At 45.8% G+C, this 23,581-nt stretch overlaps 1 protein-coding gene across 2 annotated transcripts in view; it reads left to right on the top strand.

Moving 5' to 3' along the window:
* The window catches only part of mtm1 (myotubularin 1), a 160,614-nt gene that overhangs the window by 85,976 nt on the left and 51,057 nt on the right, over positions 1–23,581 (top strand). For both annotated transcript variants that reach the window (XM_043705113.2, XM_043705109.2), the window contains one exon: positions 11,986–12,087. In XM_043705113.2, the coding sequence (XP_043561048.1) occupies positions 11,986–12,087 (102 nt within the window). The remainder of the gene's footprint in view (positions 1–11,985; positions 12,088–23,581) is intronic.

Genomic DNA, 23,581 nt, shown 5'->3' with positions numbered 1-23,581 from the left:
ATGTGATGAATGGCAGTTATAGGAATGGGGGAAAGTCTCAGATATAGTCACATAGATGGGTTAACTCCAGGAAAGGTAAGAGAGGTAGGCAGCTAGTGCAGGAGACTTTTGTGGCTATACCCATTTCAAACAAGTGTGCTGTTTTGGAAAATGGAGAGGGGGATGGATTCTCAGGGGAACGTAGCATGAACAGCCAAGTTTCTAGTATTGAGACTGGCTCTAATGCAATGAGAGATACGTCGGGTTCCAAGAGATCAGTTGTGTTAGAGGATTCTCTTGTCCGAGGTATAGACAGACGTTTCTGTGGCCAGCAGCGAAAAAGCAGAATGGTGGGGTGCTTCTCTGGTGCCAGGATCAAGGATGCCTCAGAGAGGGTGCAGAATGTTCTCACGGGGGAGAGGGGCCAGCAAAAGGTCATTGTCCACACTGGAACCAATGACATGGGAGGAGAAAAGGTTGAGAGTCTGAAAGTGGTTTACAGAGAATTAGACCAGAATTTTCGCAACAGAGCGGTGGGAGCTGGGCAGAAGTGAAGGCGGAGTGCAAAGCCGGTCGGGAAGGTAAGTGATTGTTATTTGAGTGGGTGTGTTCTAGACCCCAGGTCCTACAAAGTAGGGCCTCCCTCCCTCCTCTAACCTAAATTAAAAGACCACAGACTTGCCCCAAAAAGAGGGTCCAAGGAAGTTTCTGTGCATTGAAGAGTGAGCCTTTAGCTCAGGAGTCTTTGACAAGGAGGTTGAGTGAAGTGATTACGCCACAGTTGAAGAGAGTGAAGACATGACTGCCAAGCTGGTTCAGTGTGCTACGTGCTTGATGTGGGAGGTCAACAACTCTGGTGTGTCTAGCTCGTATAAGTGTGGAAAGTGTGTGCACGTTCAGCTACTGACAGAGCATATTGCAGCACTGATGAAAGAACTCGAGGACCTTAGGCTCATCCGAGAGAACGAGATCTTTCTGGACAAGACCTTCAGCGAGGTTATTACACCAACCATACCAGAAAAGAGCAGAAGAGAGCAGACGATGAGGAAGGCAGAGAGGAGACAGGTGCAAGAGACCCTGGGGGGAAGTACCTGTCAGGAACAAGTTGAATCTTTTGGAAACAGTAGAGACAGATGACACTGCCAGTCCGCGAGGCGGCCAGGTCTGTCAATCAAAAGTTGGCGTGGAGACAGAGCGGAAAAGTCGGACATCGCACAGAGCCGTGGTAATAGGGGACTCCATAGTGAGAGGAACTGACCGGGGTTTTTGTGGCAGCAGACGGGACTTGAGGATGGTGTGTTTCCTTCCTGGTGCCAGGGTTAAAGACATCACAGACAGAGTGCAGGAAATTCTTGGATCACTGGGGTATGTTTTGTGGTAAGCATAAATTCTACAAGAGAGACGGTTTGCACCTTAATAGGTTAGGGACCAGCATTCTGGCAGGCAGGTTTGCTACTGCAACACAGCTACGTTTAAACTAAGTAGCGGGGGGGGGGGGGGGAGGGGACAAACTGGATGTTTAAGAAGGAAATTGGAGGGAAAGTTAGAACAAGGGAAGTCAAGAAAGACAACTGTATCAATGAAGCAGAAAACTCAGAAAGGGATCATGCTGTAAGGTTGAGTGAAATAGGAGTTGATGGGAAGGGTGAGGGCAGTAACAAATTAAAAACACTATAAATGAATGCGCGAAGTATTAGAAATAGGATGGATGAGCTTGAGGCTCTTTTGGAAATTGGCAGATACGATATTGTGGGGATAACAGATGTGGCTTCAAGTGGACAGGGCCTGGGAAATGAATATTCAAGGCTACACGTGCTATCGTAAGTACAGACTGACGGGCAGAGGGGGTGGGGTGGCCATGTTGGTAAGGGATGATATTCAGTCCCTTGCGCGGGGGGGACCTAGAATCAGGGGATGTAGAGTCAGTGTTTAATAGAGCTGAGAAATACTAAGGGTAAAAAGATCCTCTTGGGAGTTATCTACAGGCCCCCAAACAGTAGTCTGGATGTCGGATGTAAGTTAAATCAGGAGCTGAAATTGGCCTGTCGCAAAGATGTTACTACAGTTGTTATGGGGAATTTCAACATGCAGGTAGACTCGGAGAATCAGGATGGTATTGGACCTGAAGAAAGAGACTTTGTGGAGTGCCTCCAAGATGGATTCTTAGAACAGCTGGTGCTGGAGCCGACCAGGGAGAAGGCAATTCTGGATCTGGTATTGTGCAACGAACCAGAATTGATCAGGGACCTCTAAGTGAAGGAGCCATTGAGAAGTAGTGACCATAATACAATAAGCTTCAATCTGCAATTTGAGAGGGAGAGGGTGCAATTGGAAGTGACAATATTTCTGTTGAATAAAGGGAACTATGGAGCTATGAGGGAGGAGCTGGCCAAAGTTCAATGGTGCAATACCTTAGCAGGGATGACAGTGGAGGAAAACAATGGCGGATATTTCTGTGTATAATGCAGAAGTTGCAGGATCAGTTCATTCCAAAAAGGAAGAAAGATCCTAGGAGGAGGCATGGGTGGCCGTGGCTGACGAGGGAAGTTTAGAAACATGTAAAGTTAAAAGAGAAAAAGTGTAACATAGCAAAAATAAGTGGGAAAACGGAGGACTGGGAAGCTTTTAAAGAACAACAGAGGATTACTAAGAAGGAAATACGCAGAGAAAAAATGAGGTACGAAGGTAAACTGGCCAATAATATAAAGGAGGATAGTACAAGTTTTTTTAGATATGTGAAAGGCAAAAAAATGGCTAAGACTAAAATTGGGCCCTTGAAGACAGAAACAGGGGAATATATTACGGGGAACAAAGAAATGGCAGAAGAATTGAATTGGTACTTCAGATCTGTGTTCACTGGGGAAGACACAAGCAATCTCCCTGAAGTAACAGTGGCTGAAGGACCTGAACTGAAGGGAATTTATATTTGCCAGGAATTGGTGTTGGAGAGACTGTTAGGTCTGAAGGTTGATAAGTCCCCGGGGCCTGATGGTCTACATCCCAGGATACTGAAGGAGGTGGCTTGAGAAATCGTGGATGCGTTGGTGATTATTTTCCAGAGTTCGATAGATTTGGGATCAGTTCCTGCGGAATGGAGGGTGGCTAATGTTGTACCACTTTTTAAGAAAGGTGGGAGAGAGAAAGCAGGAAATTATAGACCAGTTAGTCTGACCTCAGTGATGGGAAAGATGATGGAGTCTATTATAAAGGATGAAATTATGACACATCCGGATAGTAGTAACTGGATAGGTCAGAGTCGGCATTGATTTATGAAGGGGAAATCATGCTTGACTAATCTTCTGGAATGTTTTGAGGATGTAACTCTGAAGATGGACGAGGGAGATCCAGTAGATGTAGTGTACCCGGACTTTCAGAAAGCTTTTGATTAAGTCCCACAAAGAAGGTTAGTGAGCAAAATTAGGGTGCATGGTATTGGGGGCAAAGTACTAACTTGGATTGAAAGTTGGTTGGCTGATAGGAAACAAAGAGTAGTGATAAACGGCTCCATTTTGGAATGGCAGGCAGTGGGGTACCGCAGGGAGCAGTACTGGGACTGCAGCTTTTTACAATATATGTTCATGATATAGAAGATGGTATTAGTAATAACATTAGCAAATTTGCTGATGATACTAAGCTGGGTGGCAGGGTGAAATGTGAGGAGGATGTTAGAAGATTACAGGGTGACCTGGACAGGTTAGGTGAGTGGTCAGATGCAGTTTAATGTGGATAAATGTATGGTTATCCACTTTGGTGGCAAGAACAGGAAGGCAGATTGCTACCTAAATGGAATCAATTTAGGTAAAGGGTCAGTACAAAGAGATCTGGGTGTTCTTGTACACCAGTCAATGAAGGTAAGCATGCAGGTATAGCAGGTAGTGAAGAAGGCTAATAGCATGCTGGCCTTCATAATGAGGGATTGAGTATAGAAGCAAAGAGGTTCTTCTGCAGCTGTACAGGGCACTGGTGAGACCACACCTGGAGTACTGTGTGCAGTTCTGGTCTCCAAATTTGAGGAAAGACATTCTGGCTATTGAGGGAGTGCAGCATAGGTTCACGAGGTCAATTCCTGCAATGGTGGGATTACCTTACACTGAAAGACTGGAGTGACTCGGCTTGTATACCTTTGAGTTTAGAAGACTGAGAGGGGATCTGATTGAGACATTTAAGATTATTAAAGGAGGCAGGAGGCAGGAAACATGTTTCTGCTGATGGGTGAGTGCCGAACCAGAGGACACAGCTTAAAAATACAGGGTAGACAATTTAGGACAGAGATGAGGAGAAACTTCTTCACCCAGAGAGTGGTGGCTGTGTGGAATGCTCTGCCCCAGAGGGCAGTGGAGGCCCAGTCTCTGGATTCATTTAAGAAAGAGTTGGACAGAGCTCTCAAAGATAGTGGAATCAAGGGTTATGGAGATAAAGCAGGAACAGGATACTGATTAAGGATGATCAGCCATGATCATATTGAATGGTGGTGCAGGGTCGAAGGGCAGAATGGCCTACTCCTGAACCTATTGTCTATTTAAAAAGGAAGCCCTCAAGAGAAGTAATATCTGCATTACTCCCGAGCTAGTGAGGGCAGGGATAGGAGGAAACAGCAGATGAATGCATGGCTGAGGACTGGTGCATGGAAGAAGGATTCACATTTTTGGACCATTGGAATCTCTTTCAGGGTAGAAGTGACCTGTACAAGAAGGACGGATTGCACCCAGGGAGATAGTGAGCAAAGAGGTCAATCTGAGACTGATACAGTTGAGAACAGAAGCGAGTCAAACAGTCAGGGCAGGCAGAGACAAGGTAGGACTAATAAATTAAACTGCATGTATTTCAATGCAAGGGGCCTAACAGGGAAGGCAGATAAACTCAGGGCATGGTAAGGAACATGGGACTGGGATATCATAGCAATTACAGAAACTTGGCTCAGTGATGGACAGGACTGACAGCTCAATGTTCCAGGATACAGATGCTACAGGAAGGATAGAAAGGGAGGCAAGAGAAGAGGGGGAGTAGTGTTTTTGATAAGGGATAGCATTACAGCTGTGCTGAGGGAGGGTATTTCTGGAAATACATCCAGGGAAGTTATTTGGGTGGAACTGAGAAATAAGAAGGGGATGATCACCTTATTGGGATTGTATTATAGACCGCCTAATAGTCAGAGGGAAATTGAGAAACAAATTTGTAAGGAGATCTCCGCTCTCAGTAAGAATAATAGGGTGGTTATGGTAGGGGATTTTAACTTTCCAGACATAGGCTGGGACTGCCATAGTGTTTAGGGTCTCGATGGAGAGGAATTTGTTAAGTGTGTACAAGAAAATTTTCTGTTCAGTATGTGGATGTACCTACTAGAGAAGGTGTAAAACCTGACCTACTCTTGGGAAATAAGGCAGGACAGGTGACTGAGGTGTCAGTGAGAGAGCACTTTGGGGCCAGCGACCATAATTCTATTAGATTTAAAATAGTGATAGAAAAGGATAGACCAGATCTAAAAGTTGAAGTTCTAACTTGGAGAAAGGCCAATTTTGATGTCTCAGGCAAGAACTTTGGAAAACTAATTGGGAGCAGATGTTCACAGGTAAAGGTACACTGGAAAATGGGAAGCCTTCAGAAATGAGATAACGAGAATCCAGAGAAAGTATATTCCTGTCAGGGTGAAAGGAAAGGCTGGTAGGTGTAGGGAATGCTGGATGACTAAAGAAATTGAGGGTTTGGTTAAGAAAAAGAAGGAAGCATATGTGAGGTATAGACAGGATAGATCGAATGAATCCTTAGAGTATAAAGGCAGTAGGAGTATACTTAAGAGGGAAATCAGGAGGGCAAAAAGGGGGCATGAGATCGCTTTGGCAAATAGAGTTAAGGAGAATCCAAAGGGTTTTTACAAATATATTAAGGACAAAAGGGTAACTAGGGAGAAAATAGGACCCCTCAAAGCCGCAGAAAATGGGGGAGATACTAAACAAGTATTTTACATCAGTATTTACTGTGGAAAAGGATATGGAAGATATAGACTGTAGGGGAATAGATGGTGACACCTTGCAAAATGTCCAAATTACAGAGGAGGAAGTGCTGGATGTCTTGAAACACATAAAGGTGGATAAATCCCCAGAACTTGATCAGGTGTACCCGACAACTCTGTGGGAAGCTAGAGAAGCGATTGCTGGGCCTCTTGCTGAGATATTTGTATCATCGATAGTCACAGGTGAAGTGCCTGAAGACTGGAGGTTGGCTAACGTGGTGCCACTGTTTAAGAAGGATGGTAAGGACAAGCCAGGGAGCAATAGACCAGTGAGCCTGATGTCGGTGGTGGGCAAGTTGTTGGAGGGAAGCCTGAGGGAGAGGATGTACTGTATTTGGAAAGGCAAGGACTGATTAGGGATAGTCAACATGGCTTTTGTGCATGGGAAATCATGTCTCACAAACTTGATTTAGTTACTTTCTCAAAAAACTCTAGAGGACTGCTGAGGGCAGAGTGGTAGATGTGATCTATGTGGATTTCAGTAAGGCGTTCGACAAGGTTCCCCATGGGAGACTGATTAGCAAGGTTAGGTCTCATGGAAGAAAGGGAGAACTAGCCATTTGGATACAGAACTGGCTCAAAGGGGGAAGACAGAGGGTGATGGTGGCGGGTTGTTTTTCAGACTGGAGGCCTGAGACCAGTGGAGTGCCACAAGGATCGGTGCTGGGTCCTCTACTTTTTGTCATTTACATGAATGATTTGGATGTGAGCATAAGAGGTAAAGTTAGTAAGTTTGCAGATGACACCAAATTGGCGGTGTAGTGGACAGCAAAGAGGGTTACCTCAGATTATAACAGGATCTGGACCAATGGGCTGAGAAGTGGCAGATGGAGTTTAATTCAGATAAATGCGAGGTGCTGCATTTTGGGAAAGCAAATCTTAGCAGGATGTATATACTTAATGGTAAGGTCCTAGGGTATGTTGCTGAACAGAGAGCTTGGAGTGCAAGTTCATACAAGATAATCAGAGGGTTAGATAGGGTGGACAGGGAGAGCCTTTTTCCAAGTATGGGGATGGAAAACACGAGGGGACACAACTTTAAAGTGAGGGAGATAGGTATAAGACAGATGTCAGAGGTAGATTCTTTACTCAGAGAGTAGTAAGGGTATGGAATGCTTTGCCTGCAACGGTAGTAGATTCGCCAAGTTTAAGTGCATTTAAGTTGTCATTGGAGAGGCATATGGACATACATGGAATAGTGTCGGTGGGATGGGCTTCAGATTAGTATGACAGGGTGGCGCAACATTGAGGGTCGAAGGGCACGTACTGCGCTGTAATGTTCTATGTTCTATATAGCTCCTTGAAAGTGGAGTCGCAGGTAGATAGGATAGTGAAGAAGGCGTTTGGTATGCTTTCCGATATTGCTCAGAGTATTGAGTACAGGAGTTGGTCGGTCATGTTGCAGCTGTACAGGACATTGGTGAGGCCACTGTTGGAATATTGCGCGCAATTCTGGTCTCCTTCCTATCGGAAAGATGTTGTGAAACTTGAAAGGGCTCAGAAATGATTTACAACGATGTTGCCAGGGTTGGAGGATTTGAGCTACAGGGAGAGGCTGAACAGGCTGGGGCTGTTTTCCCTGGAGCGTCGGAGGCTGAGGGGTGACCTTATAGAGATTTACAAAATTATGAGGGGCGTGGATAGGATAAATAGACAAAGTCTCTCCCCTGGGGTTGGGGAGTCCAGAACTAGAGGGCCTAGGTTGAGGGTGAGAGGGGAAAGATATAAACGAGACCTAAGGGGCAACGTTTTCACACACAGGATGGTACGTGTATGGAATGAGCTGCCAGAGGAAGTGGTGAAGGCTGGTACAATTGCAACATCTGAAGAGGCATTTGGATGGGTATATGAATAGGAAGGGTTTGGAGGGATATGGGCTGGGTGCTGGCAAGTGAGACTGGGATTGGGTTGGGATATCTGGTCAGCATGGACAGGTTGAACCGAATGGTCTGTATCCATGCTGTACATCTCTGTGACTCTATAACAGTTATATAAGCTAAGTGCTTGTAGATTAGATAATGTATTAGCATGGATTAAAGAATAAATAATGGACAGAAAGCAGAGTGTCAGGATAAATGGGACATTTTTAAGTTGAGCTGTAACTAGTAGGGTGCTGCAAGGGCCAGCTCTGGAGTGTAGGCTAATTGCAGACTCTACTAATTAGTCTGATATAGGGATTAACAATGTTCGTTAATACAAAGTTAAACGAAAATGTAAACAGTAAGAGAAAACCTTACAGGTGTGTTGGGCTGTGGTGAGAACAAAGCTGTGTGCAGTTTTGGTGTCTATATTTTAGGGACGAATCAGTTGCTTTGGATTTCGTGTTGCCAATGTTCTGTGAATTGATCCTGGGGATTGATGAGAGGCTGAGTAAATTGGGCCTATCCTCTCTGGCATTGAGGAGAATGATCGGTGATCTCATTGAAGCATACAAAGTGCTGTGTAGAGTACATACTGAGAGGTTGTCTCCTCTGGGGAATCTAGATCACGGGCATAATCCTAGAAGAAACGACTTCGCTCAGTGTTGTGAATTTTTAAAATTCTGTGTCATAGAGTTCTAGATACATCATTATTATCTACATTTAAGATTGTGATCGATGTTTGGTTTTCAGGAATTGAGGATTTTGAGGAGTGGGCACGAAAGTGAGTTAACAGAAGATCAGCTGATGTTTTTACATTTAGCAGGATATCTTTCCTTGCTGTAACAATGCTTATGTTTTCACTCATAACATAAACCTGGCTGTGGGTATTGAAATATCCAACAGATGTTTATTACAATTGTAATTAATATGTACAAATATTACATGCATGGGCTGATGATGAAGCTATTTGATTACAAAGAGTAACATGCTTCCATTGGCATGCCATGCTTCAGGTGACCTGACCAAAAGGTTTTGTGTACTTGTTGTTTACTGAGCTGCTGCTTATTTTTACAGGTTATGTTCAACCTGAGGTTTGCTCTTAATATGGAAGATCTTTATACCTTCCGTTCATATGTTGTGATAGTCATGATAACATGAGCATATCTGTAGAAGATTTACTGACCTACAGACTAAAACATTATGCAATGTCAGCCATTATTTTATTGAATGACAAAGTGAGTTTAGGGATAATATGGTCTACCTTGCTCCCATTTTTCTATTTCTGCTTTATTTCTCTGTTTTTACAGAGTCTAAAAAGAGGTCAATAAATAATAAGTGGTAGATGAATTATTATTTGGGGAAATGCGAATTATTGGGGAGATATTGGCATAATGGTGTTATTACTGCATCAGAGTAACCAGAGCCCAGGTGAATGCAGTGGGGACCGGTCTGGATGAGATTTACTTTTAGTTAGTAAATCTTGAATTGAAAACTAGTTTCAGAAATGATGCTCCAAAACTCTAGTCAATTGCCACAAAAGCTCATCTGGTTTATTATCTTCTTTCCCTTAGAGAAAGAAGTTAGCTGCCCTCATCTGATCTGACCTGCATGTGACTCCATATCCACAGCAATGTGGTTGACTCTTAACTAATCTTTGAAATGGCCTATGAGTTACTCAGTTCAAGGGCAGTTAGGGATGGGCAGCAGGTTGATTGGTAGCCCTTTGACACTCAACCCATCAAACAAATAAAAAAACCAGCTTTGGTATTTAAATGAGAATGTTCAGGGAGATTTGTGTGACCTTGTACAAAAACAGAATAAGAATACAGATAGAGTAAGCAATCCGTAAGGCAAATAGTATCTTAACCTTCATTGCAGGGGTTTAGGATTACAAGAGTAAATACCTCTTGCTACAGTTGTACAGGGCTTTGGTGAGACTGCACATAGACAGCAGTTTTGGCTTCCTTTTCTACAGAAGGATATTGCTAACTTGGAGAAGGATTGAATCCTGTTATGAGCGGGCTCTATAATAAGAGGTTGAATGAGCTCCAGAAGTTATTAAAAGTGATGGGTGATCTCACTGCAATATATAAGATTCTGAGGGGCTTGATGGGGTAGACGCTGTGAGGGTTGTTTCACTTGGCTAAAGATCTAGAATTAGGGGCTTGTTTTCTGGGTGAGTTCATTTATGACCAAACTGAGGAGAAATTTCTTTATTTAGAAAGTTGTGAACTTTTGGAATTCTCAGACTTCTGGAATAATAACTCATTGAGTATGTACGAGACTTGGAGAAATCTTTGGACTCTGGGGGAACTAAGGAAAATGGAGAAGTCTGAGGAAGACCAATTAATTATCACTTCAAGAGTTCATTTGCCTTTTGCCAATATTTTAACTATAGCAGAGTAAGACCAATTCTTGTGGAAACTCAGCAGTTTTAGCTGCATGGTCTTGTGTCAGGCAAAGTATATGAGGAGAGAGGGAAAAGGCTTCTGAGAATGGTTACAGCCATGAGGAATTCCAGTTCATGTGGATAGATTGGTGAAGATGGGTTTGCTCTTAAGAGAATATTCACTCAAGGTGCTCAAAATCACAAGGGGTCAAGATGGATTAGAGCAAAACTATTCTCATTTATGGATAGATTAAAAAGCATAGGACACTAATTGGCCGAAGAACCAATGGTAACATGAAGACAATATTCTGTTAACAGCATGTGGTTATGATCTGGAGAATGAAACAGTTAATATTAATGGAAGCAGATACAAAGGGTGCTTACAAAACTCATTTAGATATACTACTAAAGAGTGAATAATAGTAGAGTTATAGTGAAAGGGCAGGGGAGTCGGATTAACTGAATTGTTCGTGCTAATGTTGGCAAAAACGTGGCATGACCGCCTTTTCTGCTGCAAACATTCTCCAATTCATTGATTTAACATAAAATATCCTTGCTTCACTAGGTTGTTCTTAAATAATCTAACATTGGATCACATAAGGAGCTTTTGGAGCAGATGGCCACAAACATGGTTAGAGTAATTGGATTTAAGGTTGTCTTAAACCGTCTGGTGGGCAAATTCTTATTTTCCCCTTGTTTTTGCTCATTTACTAATTTCCTAAATTCAGTTCAACATCTATCTGGTATCTTCTGGAAGAATTTTAACAACCCAGAAATCTGGCTAGAGTTGGATTAGATGGGATACTGAAGCATTTTGTCCACGACCTGCCCTTTGATGTGAGAAGATCACAGAATCAGAAGTGTTACAGCGCAAGAGGAAGCCATTCAGCCCATTGCACTGCTTCTCCAAATAAGTATGCAGATAAATTTCCAAATAGCAATGCAGCTTCTTTTGTTGGTGTATGAATACCAATTAAAGGAGGAATCCTGGGCATGTTTTATGAATTTGGTTTGTTTGCTCTAATTGATTGGATGGTGGAGAAATTAATGATGAGGTAATTAAAATCTCATTTAAGTCGTGTTGCTCCTACTGAACTCCCTGATCTGTCTACAGATTTCCTGTTCCATTTCCTTTCCATAATTAGGCATTCTGTTGTGTAATCCTACTAAATAACAATTGTGTTAATTATTCGATTTCTAGCCATATGTTATCTGATACTCATTATGTGTGGTCTAAAATGGAACAACAGTTGTGGGATCTTTTTGTGTAGCAGATCTGTGTTTCTGCCTTGAAAATTATGGGCGGCACGGTGGCACAGTGGTTAGCACTACTGCCTCACAGCGCCAGAGATCCGGGATCAATTCCCGCCTCAGGCGACTGACTGTGTGGAGTTTGCATGTTCTCCCCGTGTCTGCGTGGGTTTCCTCCGGGTGCTCCGGTTTCCTCCCACAGTCACAAAGATGTGCAGGTTAGGTGAATTGGCCATGCTAAATTCCCGTAGTGTTAGGTAAGGGGTAAATGTAGGGGTATGGGTGGGTTGCGCTTTGGTGGGGCGGTGTGGACTTGGTGGGCCGAAGGGCCTGTTTCCACACTGTAAGTAATCTAATCTAATCATCAAAAAAAATTAAGTTATTCATACCTTTACAACTTTGAAGAGCAGGAGGGAATAAGTGATTTTGTTTTATCACGAATGAAAAGGGTCTCATGTACCGATTGTTGACTGAGCTACTTTTTATTTTTACAGGATATGCGCAACCTGAGGTTTGCTCTGAAACAGGAAGGTCGCAGCAGAAAATCCATGTTCGAAAGTCTTACAAAATATGCATTTCCTATTTCAAGTGGTTTGGTAAGGATTTCTACTGTTAATACGCCCCGTCAATAAATACATTGTAAGACCATGCCAGACTGAATGTGGTTACTCTATATGAACTAGTTCTATTGGCCTTACTTCAGCTAAAATTTAAGACTCTCTGAATACCTCCAACCTCCCCAGCCCCCCATCTCTGTCTCACACCGACTCTCCCATGCCCCTCTCCTTCTCTTCCCCCATCCCTCTCCCTCTCTCTCCTCCCTCTCTCTCCTCCCTCTCCCCACCATCCCACTCCATCCCTCTGCCTCTCTCCCTCTCCGCCCATCTCCCACCCTCCCTCTCCCCTTCCCCCCACCCTCTTCCCCCCCCAACCCTCCCTCTACCCCTTCCTCTCCCTCTCCCCCATCCAGCCTCCCTCCCTCCCCTCTATCTCCGCCTCCGTCTCTCCCCCTTTCCCTGTCTCATCCCGCCCCCTATCCCTGTCTCTTCTCCCCCCATTCACTGTCTTTGCCCCCCCCGCCCCGTCTCTGCCCCCCCCGCCCCGTCTCTGCCCCCCCCGCCCCGTCTCTGCCCCCCCCGCCCCGTCTCTGCCCCCCCCGCCCCGTCTCTGCCCCCCCCGCCCCGTCTCTGCCCCCCCCGCCCCGTCTCTGCCCCCCCCGCCCCGTCTCTGCCCCCCCCGCCCCGTCTCTGCCCCCCCGCCCCGTCTCTGCCCCCCCCGCCCCGTCTCTGCCCCCCCCGCCCCGTCTCTGCCCCCCCCGCCCCGTCTCTGCCCCCCCCGCCCCGTCTCTGCCCCCCCCGCCCCGTCTCTGCCCCCCCCGCCCCGTCTCTGCCCCCCCCGCCCCGTCTCTGCCCCCCCCGCCCCGTCTCTGCCCCCCCCGCCCCGTCTCTGCCCCCCCCGCCCCGTCTCTGCCCCCCCCGCCCCGTCTCTGCCCCCCCCGCCCCGTCTCTGCCCCCCCCGCCCCGTCTCTGCCCCCCCCGCCCCGTCTCTGCCCCCCCCGCCCCGTCTCTGCCCCCCCCGCCCCGTCTCTGCCCCCCCCGCCCCGTCTCTGCCCCCCCCGCCCCGTCTCTGCCCCCCCCGCCCCGTCTCTGCCCCCCCCGCCCCGTCTCTGCCCCCCCCGCCCCGTCTCTGCCCCCCCCGCCCCGTCTCTGCCCCCCCCGCCCCGTCTCTGCCCCCCCCGCCCCGTCTCTGCCCCCCCCGCCCCGTCTCTGCCCCCCCCGCCCCGTCTCTGCCCCCCCCGCCCCGTCTCTGCCCCCCCCGCCCCGTCTCTGCCCCCCCCGCCCCGTCTCTGCCCCCCCCGCCCCGTCTCTGCCCCCCCCGCCCCGTCTCTGCCCCCCCCGCCCCGTCTCTGCCCCCCCCGCCCCGTCTCTGCCCCCCCCGCCCCGTCTCTGCCCCCCCCGCCCCGTCTCTGCCCCCCCCGCCCCGTCTCTGCCCCCCCCGCCCCGTCTCTGCCCCCCCCGCCCCGTCTCTGCCCCCCCCGCCCCGTCTCTGCCCGCCCCGCCCCGTCTCTGCCCGCCCCGTCTCTGCCCCCCCGCCCCGTCTCTGCCCCCCCCGCCCCGTCTCTGCCCCCCCCGCCCCGTCTCTGCCCCCCCCGCCCCGTCTCTGCCCCCCCCGCCCCGTCTCTGCCCCCCCCGCCCCGTCTCTGCCCCCCCCGCCCCGTCTCTGCCCCCCCCGCCCCGTCTCTGCCCCCCCCGCCCCGTCTCTGCCCCCCCCGCCCCGTCTCTGCCCCCCCCGCCCCGTCTCTGCCCCCCCCGCCCCGTCTCTGCCCCCCCCGCCCCGTCTCTGCCCCCCCCGCCCCGTCTCTGCCCCCCCCGCCCCGTCTCTGCCCCCCCCGCCCCGTCTCTGCCCCCCCCGCCCCGTCTCTGCCCCCCCCGCCCCGTCTCTGCCCCCCCCGCCCCGTCTCTGCCCCCCCCGCCCCGTCTCTGCCCCCCCCGCCCCGTCTCTGCCCCCCCCGCCCCGTCTCTGCCCCCCCCGCCCCGTCTCTGCCCCCCCCGCCCCGTCTCTGCCCCCCCCGCCCCGTCTCTGCCCCCCCCGCCCCGTCTCTGCCCCCCCCGCCCCGTCTCTGCCCCCCCCGCCCCGTCTCTGCCCCCCCCGCCCCGTCTCTGCCCCCCCCGCCCCGTCTCTGCCCCCCCCGCCCCGTCTCTGCCCCCCCCGCCCCGTCTCTGCCCCCCCCGCCCCGTCTCTGCCCCCCCCGCCCCGTCTCTGCCCCCCCCGCCCCGTCTCCCTTTCCCTCACCTCCCCTCCCCCCACCCGCCCCTCCCACCGTTGTAAACTCTTTCTCCAAATTCCTCCCCCATGCTTTATCCATTGTAGATTGGAAAAAAATGTCCTGCCAACATACTTTTGATTCTGGATCGAACTGCTTTCCAAACTTCAGAATTTTTTTCGATCGTTTTGTCCTTCTTCTACAAAACCTTTTTTTTTCACTTTTGTGAAGGCATACAAGGGATAGAAATTACTGATTACATTGTTTAACTTATGATCGGTTTATATTCTACATGGAAAGTTGATAACATACGTTCTTCATTTATGTTTGGAAATGGGAAAAGCCTAACATTCTCTGGATGCATCTGTTTAGTGAGATTACTTATTCATAACAGCAATTTTTTTGCATTTTTAATAAATTAGATATATATGAAACTTGCCATGAAAATCCAAGTGAACCATAAAGTAAATGGATTCAATAATGCATCTTTTATTAACCTTTTATAGACAGATATATATGGTCGTCTCATTTCAGCTTGAATCTTGCTGTGAAACAGGCTATAATTTTATTACTGTATCCAAAGCACAGTTAATTATCAATGGTTTATAAGCGGTACTTGACATGGGTTTTAAATAATCAATAGCTTTTGTAAAAAAATTTGTTTTATCAAACTAACTTCCACTTTGGAATTCACTTGGATCATGCAATAGGATTTTATTTGAGTTGTGCTGTTTTGAGTTTAGTCACCTTGGCGCACTACAGTTAGCTGTCAGATAAAGTGAATCCAAATTTCAAACCAAATTCCTTGTAAGCCTCATCACTGATGCTTTCTCACTTGGATATCATATGTTGGATTTTCTTTCTCTGACAGAGTGTGGGGTAAAAGGTGGTTCACTGATTAATTTTCAGCAACTATAACCAGCTTTTAAGATTTGTTTAATTGCGCACCATATTTTCTCTAATGCTGTATAGCCACTTTGTGCTGACTACATGCTTAATTTTGGTTGTCATAACAATGTGCATTCTTCTAGCATACTCAATAGCCTGAAATGCTGCAAAGGAGAAAGTGAGGACTGCAGATGCTGAAGATCAGAGCTTAAAAATGTGTTGCTGGAAAAGCACAGCAGAAGGGCTTATGCCCGAAACGTCGATTCTCCTGTTCCTTTGCTGCCTGACCTGCTGCGCTTTTCCAGCAACACATTTTTAAGCTCTGAAATGCTGCAAAGCCTTATATGATTCCTTGCATGATAAAAATAATAATTTCATACAAAGAAGAATAAATGTGGTCAATGTCACCAGTATTATTGAAACAGTTTAGAATTTTGCCCCAAAGTGTAGTTTGTTTGCAAAATAGAAATGTCAAAAGGTATGGGGAGTGAGAGATGGGAATGAACGTAGGTATTTTTTTGTGGAAGCATAGATTTGATTGGTTATCCATCCCGTTTTTGTGCTGCAACATTCTGCAATTTTTATAATTGGCACCAGTCCTTTATAAGGAGTGATTATGCCAGTTGTGCTCAGCAACTTCTTGTGAAATCCTGTATGTAACTGAAGGCTGGCTCCAGTTTGGCAGTAATGCTTCCTCTGGTCTAACAGCCCATTTAAAAAAAACAATAGGACAGATAAAAAAATATATAGAGCTGCTGTTGATTGTGGCGCAGTGGATTTTCTTGCCAAGTTGGGGACCTTTTGAGTATTTTTTTCATACAAGTTGAGGGAATTAACTGAAGTAAAATAAGCTCATATTAGCAAATGCCAAATAAAGATAGAAAATTCTACAAATAGTCATCAGATAGGCAGCATCTGTACAAAGAAACACAATTAGTGTTACAAGTAATTTTGGCATTGCACTGCAAAGAGTTTTCTGTACAATATGTTGGATGATTGAGGAGGGAGCAGTTACAAATGTTCATCTCCAGAGATGTTATGAAGCTTCTGTGAAGTAATAATTTATCTTAAGGAGTTTTTACATTCAAACATTTGGTAAGCTTAGAGGTACAAGAAATACATATGTAATTGTCTGCAAGGCAAGATAATTCTAGACTGCTGTTTACTCTGAAAATGCTATTGTATAATCACAATTGACCTCTTATTGTATGTAAATCTGAACAAGATCCTGAAACGAGAGGGTAAGCAGACAGAAGTTATTGACCATATTGGCACAAATGACATAGATAGGAAGAGTGACAAGGTCCTGCAATAACAATTCAGGGCATTAGGTAGTGAACTAAAAAGCAGGACTTTTAGGGTGGTAATCTCAGAATTACTCCCCTGCCATATGCTACTGAGGCTAGGAACAGAGACAGAGTACAATTGAACACAGGGCTAAGGAGCAGATGTGGAGGGTGGAATGTCTTCCAGGGAAGGTGAGACCTGTACAAAAAGGGCATATTGCACCTGCATTGGAGGGGCATCAGTATCCTGGCAGGGAGGTTTGATAGTGCCATTTGGGAGGGTTTTAAATCGTGTGGTGAGGGAATGGGAACTGGAGCAGCAAGTCACTAAGTATAGATACTGAGAATGAGCTTGAGACTAAGGAAAATGTAGCTCGGAAAAAGAGTAGTCAGGGAGAGGTTGATGCGCTCAGTGGAACTGGAGATTTGGACTGCATTTGTTTCAATGCAAGCAGTATAAATGGTAAAACAGATGAGTTTAGAGCCAGGATTAATGCATGCAGTTATGATGCCATTGCTATCACAGAGACATGGTTGAAAGAGGCACAGGATTGGCAGTTTAATGTTCCAGGATATTGATGTTTTAGATGAGACAGAGGAGGCAGCAAAAGAGGTGGAGGTGTTGCATTACTGGTTTTTAGATTAGATTAGATTAGATTACAGTGTGGAAACAGGCCCTTCGGCCCAACAAGTCCACACCGACCCGCCGAAGCGCAACGCACCCATACCGCTACATTTACCCCTTACCTAACACTATGGGCAATTTAGTATGGCCAATTCACCTGACCTGCACATCTTTGGACTGTGGGAGGAAACCGGAGCACCCAGAGGAAACCCACGCAGACACGGGAAGAACGTGCAAACTCCACACAGACAGTCGCCTGAGGCGGGAATTGAACCCGCGTCTCTGGTGCTGTGAGGCAGCAGTGCTAACCACTGGGCAGGGAGTATATAACAGTTGTATTGAGGGTGAACATCCTGGAAGGATCTTGTAGAATAGGAAGGGTGCAGTCACAATGCTGGGATTGTACTACAGATCTCCCAGCTGCCAGCAGGTGACAAATGAAAGGATATGTAATCCAATCCTAAAACAATGTGAAAGTGACAGGGTTGCTGTTGTGGGTGATTTTTAACTACCCCCGTTTTGACTGGGACTCCCTTAGTGCTGGGGTGCACTTTGTTAGGTGTGCCCAGGAAATAGTATGTGACTAGGCCAACAAGGGAGAGGACCATACTGCACTTGGTACTGGGAAACAAGTCTGCAGGTGATCAAACCTAAAGTGGGAGAGCATTTTGGGAATAGTGACCATAATTCCGTATGCTTTCAGTAACTTATGGATAAGGACCAGAGTGGAGCTTGGATGAAGGTGTTAAATTGGGGAAAGGTCATGTATCACTAAATTATGGAAGAATTGGAGAATGTAGATTGGGAGCGGCTGTTTGAGGGTAAATCCTCATCAGACATGGGAGTCTTTTAAAGACCAGTTGATTAGAGTGCAGGACTGGTATATTCCTGTGAAAATGAGGGACAGGAATGGCAGGATTTAGGAACATTGGATGACAGGGGAAATTATCAGCTTAGTCAAAAAAAAGGAAGCATACCTAAGGTCTAGACAACTAAAAACAGATGAAACAGACTTGTATAATATAGAGAAAGTAAGAAGGAGCTCAAACAGGGAGTTAGGAGGGCTAAACGGGGGACACTAAATGACTTTGGCCAGCAGCATTAAGGAGAATTCCAAAGCATTTTTTACACTTTGTTGGAGCAAGAGGGTACCTAGGGAAAGTGTAGGCCCACTTGAGGATAAAGGAGGAAGGTACAATGTGGAGTTGGGAAAATGGGTGTGATCCTTAATACATAAATTTTATTGGTATTCACCAAAGAGAGGGCCATGAGGGATGTTGACATTAGGGAAAGGTGTGTGGTTACTCTTGAGCAGGTCAACATAATGAAGGCAAAAGTTTTGAGTGTTTTGAAATACATTAAGGTAGACAAACCCCCAGGACCAAATGGGATCTATCCCAGGATACTGTGGGAGGCAAGGGAGGAAATAGCCGGGACCTTAACAAATATTCTGGGTGGCACGGTGGCTCAGTGGTTAGCACTACTGCCTCACAGCGCCAGAGACCCGGGTTCAATTCCCGCTTCGGGCAACTGTCTGTGTGGAGTTTGCACATTCTCCCCATGTCTGCGTAGGTTTCCTCTGGGTGCTCTGGTTTCCTCCCAAAGTCCAAAGATGTGCAGGTTAGGTGAATTGGCTATGCTAAATTGCCCGTAGTGTTAGGTGGATTAGTCAGGGGTAAATATGGGGGTTGTGGGTTTCTCTTCGGAGGGTCGGTGTGGACTTGTTGGGCCGAAGGGCTAGTTTCCACACTGTAGGTAATCTAATCTAATCTATATATCTTTGCATCCTTATAGGCCTCAGGCAAGCTTCTAGAGGACTTGAGAATGGCCAATGGCCTTCCTTTGTTTAGAAGGGAAAGAGAGATAATTCACATAATTACAGGCCGATGAGCCTGTTGTCAGCCATGGGGAAGCTGTTGGAGAAGATACTGAGCGACAGAGTTTATTCATGTTTGGAAGCAATTGGACTGGTGATAGGCAGTGTGCGTTTGTGCACAGTGGGTCATGTTACATCAACTTGGTTAAGTTTTTTGAGGTGGTGGCAAGACTGATTGAGGGAAGAGCAGTGGACTTTAGTAATGCATTTGTTAAGGTACCTCATGGCAGGCTGGTACAAAAGGTAAAATCGTCAAAACATAGGTCGGATCCACTTAAGCTGCCTAGATAGATACAGAATTGGGTTGGTCATAGAAGAAGGGCTTATGCCCGAAACGTCGATTCTCCTGTTCCCTGGATGCTGCCTGACCTGCTGCGCTTTTCCAGCAACACATCTCCGGCTCTGATCTCCAGCATCTGCAGACCTCACTTTCTCTTGGTCATAGAAGCCAGAGTAGTGGTGGAAGGGTGTTTTTTTTTTTGGGTGGAGTTCAGAAACTGGTGGTGTTCCACAGGGATCAGTGCTGGGACCTTTGTGGTTTGTAATATATATAAATGATCTGAAGGAAAATGTAGGTGGTCTGATTACTAATCCTGCGGATGACACCCAAATTGGCGGAGGTGCAGGCAGTGAGGAGGATTCTTAAAGGGTACAGCAGGATATTGATAGATTGTAGATTTAGGCAGAGAAATGGCAGATGGAGTTTAATCCAGCCAAACATGAGTTGAAGCATTTTGGAAAATCAAATTCAAGTGAGAATTATACAATAAATGGTAGAACCGTTAGGAGCATTAACATATAATTATCTGGGCATACGTGTTCACAGATCCCTGAAAATAGCGACGTCGGTGGATAAGAATTAGAATTAGAATCCTTACAGTGTGGAAACAGGCCCTTCGGTCCAACAAGTCCACAGACCCATTCCCCATCCTATGTTTTGCCCCTGACTAATGCGCCTAACCTACATAAACCTATGGGCAATTTAGCATGGTCAATTCACCTAACCTGCACATCTTTGGACTGTGGGACGAAACCGGAACACCCAGAGGAAACCCACGCAGACACGGGGAGAATGTGCAAACTCCACACAGACAGCCGCCCGAGGCTGGGATTGAACTTGGGTCCCTGGAGCTGTGAGGCAGCAGTGCTAGCCACTGTGCTACTAAGGTTGTCAAGAAGGCATACAGCACATTTGCCTTCATTGGCCAGGGCATTAAATATAAAAGTTGACAAGTTATGTTACAGCTGTATAAAACTTTAGTTAGGCCACCTTTGGTATACTGCGTGCAGTTCTGGTTGCCAAGTTGGATAAACTCAGATTGTTTTCATTGGAAAGATGGAGGCTGAGGGGCAATCTGATGGAGGTCTACAAAATTGAGACATCTGTAGGGTGGATAGTCAGGGGCTTTTCCCTAGGTTGGGAAGGTCAACTACAAATGGGTTCAAGGTGAGAGGGGGCATGTTTAGGGGAGAAGTGCGAGGAAACGTTTTCACACAGGGTGGTGAGTGCCTGAAATGCACTGCTGGGGAGGTGGTGGAAGCAGGCAAATTAACACAGTTTAATGTGTATCTTGATAGATACGTGAAAAGAGGGATGGAAACTGTATGGGCAATAAGTAACTAAATAAGGAATAGGAATTAGCACAGGCTTGGTGAGCCGAAGGGCCTGTTTCACGCGCTTTATTGTATTGTATATAAAATTGCTCAATGAGTTCTGAGGAAGGGTTCCTCGACCTGAAACGTTAACTCTGCGTTCTCTCCACAGGTGCTGCCTGACCTGCTGAGCTTTTCCAGCAACTTCTGTTTTTGTGTCAACTGTTTCTTGTGATTGATATGCCAAGCATTGCGAGATGCAGATATCAAATTAATTTTGAGATATGCTGAGGACTTTAAAAATGTGGAATAATACACCATTCATAATTGGCACAGAGATCATACCATTGGGATGGCTAGTAGAAGGAAGGAGAGCTGTAGGAACAGGGTGGGCGCTTGTTAAAACTACTGTTTGTAAATACCACAGACTGGGCTGAATGGCTTGCTTTTGATCTTGTGTTTTTATGTTGCAATTTGTGTATGAAGGTGAGAAGTGAACACGGAAGAGAAATTAGATAAGCAAGTTGAACTGTTTAATTAACTTTTGAGATGTTTTTGAATGCTTGGAGAGATTGCAACGTAGAGGGAGTCAGCAAGAGTTTATGTAGAGTTTTAATAGATGAATGTTTAGTGAGATGCAGTAGGATCAGTAAGTGAAAGTTGGAATGTAGGGCTGAGGATGGCCAGAGAGATGGGGTTTAGTGAGGCCATGGACAGACTTATAAATGAGGTTCAGGATTTTACAATCCACATAGTGGGAGGCTGGCAAGTCTAGTTATCATGATGAAGCAATTAAAGAATTGGAAAAGAAGAAAATATAGATTACTAAGGTATGGCTATTAGCTCACCCCTTCAAGAATGACCACAAACTAGGTTGGAGCAGTGGTTGTTTTCTGAAGGATACCATTTGCAGAATCTTGGTTCTCTCCGGCTAAGTCTACACTTTCAATCTTCACTGCTGGGCATTACAGTGATGAGGCACAGGTGAAAATGAAAGAGTACTGTAGTATTGGAATCCTGATGTGAAAGGTCACAGCAGAGTTTCTGGCTACACTGGGATAACACTTCTATAAATAAAAAACAACCCTGAGACGATTGTACAACAGAGGTGGGCATTGGATGAAAGGTGATGGGAAGTGTGATGGAGGCAGCAGAAATGTAGCTGAATGTAAAACAGCAAGAAGTACTGCAGTTGTATTCATGTGTGTCATAGTCACTGAAGAAGGAAGATTAAAAAAGAATTAGAGGGAAAATCCTCTGAATTGTTCTTGCAATTATGTATGATGACTTGCCATAGTCTGACTGGACCATTTTTGAGCTGAGGTTAACATGCTTCAGACAAGGGAAGAGTTGGAGAAGGAGATTCCTGGTGCAGAAACTGAATGCACGTAATTGGCATTACTTTGTATTGCAAACCAGCTATCCAATAAACTGAGCTAACTGATCCCACATAATGACTAACGACAAGTGACTTTGAAAGACTTGAGAAAGATACGAAAGGCGGTGGCACGGTGGCTCAGTGGTTAGCAATACTGCCTCAGTGTTCAATTCATCCTTTGGTGACAGTGGACTTTACCTGTTCTCTCTGCTTTTGTTTCTATTGGCTGCTCTGGTTTCCTCCCAGCCGTGCAGATTAGGGTGAATTGGCTGTGACAAATTACCCTGTGGTGTCTGGCGATGTGCTGACTAGGTGAAGTAGTTATGGTAAAATGCGAGGTTATGGGGATAGGATGGGGGTTAATTTGGGCGATGTGCTTTTTGGAAGGTTGGTGCAGATTTGATTGGCTGAATCACTGGATGCCACAATGTAGAAATTGTGATTCTAGAATCTGGTGTAATTCTGCATTACAAATTGGGCATGGTTCTGTCACCCAGAGTTTCCTACGAAACAATATAGAATACTAGAACCTGCAAAAGGCTCATATGTTCAACACAGACCTCAAGGATTTATGAAAACTGGGCATTGTTGAGGAGCTTATGATTTATATTTGTACTCATCACATTCTGGCCAGATGGAAGTTTCTGCAAGGATCATTGTCAAGAAATTTCATGCAATATCTTTTTCAAATTCAAGTTTATAACTTTTACACAGTACCCAATGTGTAGAAAATACATTATATAATCAATGTGTGGATAATTTTATTGTTTTGAAGCAAATAGTTTCATGGCAGATTAAGTATGGCAACTGCAGGACTCTGAAAATGTGTCCAGTACATTTGAATGTTAACAGAAGTTCATTCAAATTCTTGCAAACTGTGAACTTATTTGGAGTAGTTTAGATAACTCTGAACATCTTTCAACATTCATTTATTCACTGGCTCAGTCTGTTTTTAAATTGACTGCACAGAAGTGGGCAGCAAGTTGGCATTTTGCCAAACTATGTTCAGTTTGAGGCCAGGCAAGCATAATGTAGGAGGGTCAGGAAAGACAGGAGATTAAATCATAGACTGATAGTTTGCAGTTGCGAATTTAACTAACAATCTGACCCTTTGTTTTGATGTTTGGATTTTGAAGGTTCCTCTGTTGTTGATTCTGTAAGTTTGTGTTATAAGTTTTAATGATAAAGAGAAAACTTTTAAAATGTGTTCGGTCCTTTATGTTTTTAGGCTTTCCAATATCAACTACTTCTGTGATAATTGCAAGAGATTTGCATGCAATCTCATACAATTTTATTTTTAGAAGGAAAGATATTTTTGTGTTGTATTTATAGGAAAATTACAAATGTGCAGCAAAAGAAACAGCTTGCATTTACGTACCATCTTTAATGTAATAGGACGCTTCAATGCACCTCTCAAGAGCACTACCAAGCAAAACTTGATCCTGAGCCAAGGGAGCTATTAGAGCAGGTGATCACAGGCTGTTCAAAGAGAGAGGTTTTAAGCAAGGTCTTAATGGAGGAGGAAGTGGTGGAGTATGACTTTGTTATGGAGTGACCCTGGAAATCATCCCTCTTTATCAATTAGACATTGCTTAGTCTAGCTGCAAGATTTGTTCATTAGTAACTTGACCCTCTGGTGTCCTTGTATTCTCACTCCTCAAATCTTTCTTTCAGTAAGGA

This window comes from Chiloscyllium plagiosum, unplaced genomic scaffold (assembly GCF_037043375.1).
Source record: "Chiloscyllium plagiosum isolate Xiang-an unplaced genomic scaffold, Cpla_swu_hap1 HiC_scaffold_11, whole genome shotgun sequence".
Lineage (NCBI taxonomy): Eukaryota > Metazoa > Chordata > Chondrichthyes > Orectolobiformes > Hemiscylliidae > Chiloscyllium > Chiloscyllium plagiosum.
The sequence above is the reverse complement of the archived record's forward strand: the minus strand, read 5'-3'. Positions and strand labels throughout refer to the sequence as shown.